The sequence below is a fragment of the Cantharellus anzutake genome, assembly GCF_015039405.1.
Source record: "Cantharellus anzutake strain C23 chromosome Unknown EI90scaffold_20, whole genome shotgun sequence".
Taxonomy (NCBI): Eukaryota; Fungi; Basidiomycota; class Agaricomycetes; order Cantharellales; family Hydnaceae; genus Cantharellus; species Cantharellus anzutake.
This window is the reverse complement of record NW_024066970.1, coordinates 811,307-814,109: the sequence shown is the minus strand read 5'-3', so window position 1 is coordinate 814,109 and position 2,803 is coordinate 811,307. Positions and strand designations below refer to the sequence as shown.

The window sequence follows — 2,803 nt, the reverse complement described above, 5'->3', positions numbered from 1 at the left end:
TTCAACAGGCTGGTCCAGTCCCGCACCGGCAAGCACACCAGGCGAATACTACCACCGGTTCGATATCCGCACAGAAAGCAGAGAGCGCGCATACGGAGCAGCTAACTAGATGAAAGAGCATATCCTCTAGTTATGCCCACAGTTTAAGAAACATAGACACGTACTGGGCCTCAGTCGTCAGAGCAGGTTTTCGACCCTCATGGGGAAGCCCAAAGGCATCCTTAGACTAGCAGACTTCAACGGTGGGCCATCTATAAAATGGGCGGACGGAGAGCGACGCGAAGCGGGGGAACAGGGAACATGAGTACCCAGGAACCCCACGTATAGAGAAGAATGGCGTGGGCACACCTAAAAACCAGACACCACAACCCAGAAGACCCCGTCAACCCGACCACACCAATCAGACAACCCTACTTTGTATTGACGAGCCCCTCATGTACAGTCAGTCGGGCTAGCCGTAACTGCCACGTACAAACCCGCGGGGCAACAAAATAGAATACAACAACCTCCCTCGGGGGACGGCCTATGAATTGGTTTGAGCACGCGACGCGCGACCCGTGTTAAATATACATAGGGTACATAATATTTTAGCAGGAGGAGACAGGGGAGGTGGTGGGTGCGTAAAAAGGCTGTAAATAAGGCTGTAGATACGAGGAAGAACGGGCTGGCAATGGCTGGGGAACAGGAGGCATGGGTCAGAGACCCTTTATAAGTGCGCAGATGTTCCTGTTGGCATATTAGGTTTCAGATCTCCAACTATCCATGCCTACACGGATCACTCTGCATGATACGACATATTGTAAATGCTGACTGCTACGGATCTGCTCTCCTGGGTTGTGTGCAAGAACGTGAACATTTACCCACCACCGCGGCCCTGAGAGCCTTCACGACATACAACTCCTTCTGCATCGCTTTCGGCAACATATCCTGATCCCTTGTCCATTCTATGGCATCTGGACAAAATGAATCGGAACGACTCACTAGCCCTTTGTCATTTTCACCGTGTACCCGGCATGTCCTCCGCACAACGTCTAAATCGTGATCAATTACATGCTCTGTTGTTCGATCACATTGTTGCCGATTCTCCTTGTGACTTCGGTCTTGAAGCTCACGCTCGGCTTCCTGTCCAACCACGCTGTCGTGCACTTGCCTTTTCTGCTGCACAACTCAATGTCCATCGCTCCCAGTTTCTCTCTGCTGTTGCATCCGCGGATCTCCGCAGTGCATGTCTTCGTCGTTTTGTTGCACAGTTTGCTTTGCCCGTTGAATCTGATGCAGATCTACGGACTATTTGTCACAGCATTCTTCACCTTGCATCGCAATGTGCTCCCTCTTCTAATGTTGACGCTTACCAACAATGGCGCCTCCAGTGCGCAGCATGTTGGCCTGAAACACTCACGTTGGCTACGAAGAAAAAGATTCTGAATCAGTACTACCTAACTTCCTCCCAACAACTCTCCACTTTGGTTTGCGCTGTCTGTGCCGCTGCAAAACCATCGCATGAGTTCGTGCCAAATTCTATGCAGTTGAGCGCTTATGACACCGACTTGCTGGTCAGTGTATACCCCAACCATGGCCCGAACCCGTTTTCGAATACGCCATCCCTGCACCACATTATGATCTGTCCTGAGGGTGTCGTTTCCGACTGCGATGGTCACTTTAGACTCCGAGTCTGTCTTGCTTGTCACCGTGCATGGAGGCGACACCGGTTACCTCCCACTGCAATGGCAAATAATCTGTACTTGGGTCCTTTCCTCATTATGTGGCTCTGTGGTTGACCGTAGGGTTAGAGAGCGTCCCGACCGGCGTCGGAACAAACGACGTCGATCAGGGTTGGGTGGTGTTTTGATGCCGTGGCCAGGCTCGAGTACGTTGGACAAGGGATTGTGTCATTTCTTCGTATGTTTCACTGGATGTTTCGGTTCTCAACTCGGCGCTGGCCGATGCAATACTCGCTCTGTAAAGCAATCAATATGATGGTTCACGGAAACAAAGAGATCGAGCGGTCACAACGTGCTTGTGAAAGGCAATTGAAAGATCGAGTATACTACAGCGTGAGATCCTATATTACTACTCCCACAGCGCCTTCCGAGAAACAATGAACATGTCAACACTCGGATGGAAACTATCGAGCCAATTGCTTGTCCCATGAGCTCGGAAAAAAGGGGGACTCGCGAGATACTAACTCCCATGGCCTTCGATTGATGAAGACCACAATGGATCACAGTGCCAATACGCGCGAGATTCATTTTTGCCTGGGTGCGACGGAGGCGATTGAGAATTAACTGGAGTACGAAGTGCTGCACGCTGCAGTGTAAATTACGCGGTTGTTAAATCAGAGTACGCGGTACGTTTACAGGGTAACAGCGAATCTCGGGCTTCATCTCAGCCAATACCAACGTTGAGAGAGGCATGCATGCGGGGTAAGAGTAGCGGGTTCTGCCGCTTCAGGCGGCGTTCCCCAGTTATAGAATACAACAACCTCCCTCGTCGACATTTGCACGGCTTGCGATCACCTTTTGGAGTTGTTTCTTACGGAGGTCCCGGACGTCATCTAATCCTTCTCTGTCATAGTACTTACCTGCTGTTGGAGGAAGCAAGCAGTAATCAATCGGTGATTCGGGACGCGTGATCTAATTGTTATTGTATAGTCATCATTCATTTGAATTCTTTTCTTTTTTTCCTCAGTTCTGGTTCTCGAGACTGACGTTAGTTCCTTTCGTATAATTCGCCTCCTAACTTACCTTGAGATTAGTCGCTCTTTAGCACCTGCCACCGTTGCCACACCTGTGGACTCTGGAGT

General features: G+C 50.3%; 1 protein-coding gene across 1 annotated transcript; it reads left to right on the top strand.

The window, feature by feature from the left end:
• The first annotated feature begins 1,002 nt into the window (after window positions 1–1,002).
• Window positions 1,003–1,910, top strand: EI90DRAFT_3055300 (uncharacterized protein). Its single transcript, XM_039060137.1, has 2 exons — window positions 1,003–1,380; window positions 1,419–1,910. The coding sequence occupies exons 1-2, from the start codon at window positions 1,051–1,053 to the stop codon at window positions 1,776–1,778; spliced, it is 690 nt and encodes a 229-aa protein (XP_038916805.1). The 5' UTR covers window positions 1,003–1,050; the 3' UTR covers window positions 1,779–1,910.
• The last annotated feature ends 893 nt before the right edge of the window (window positions 1,911–2,803 follow it).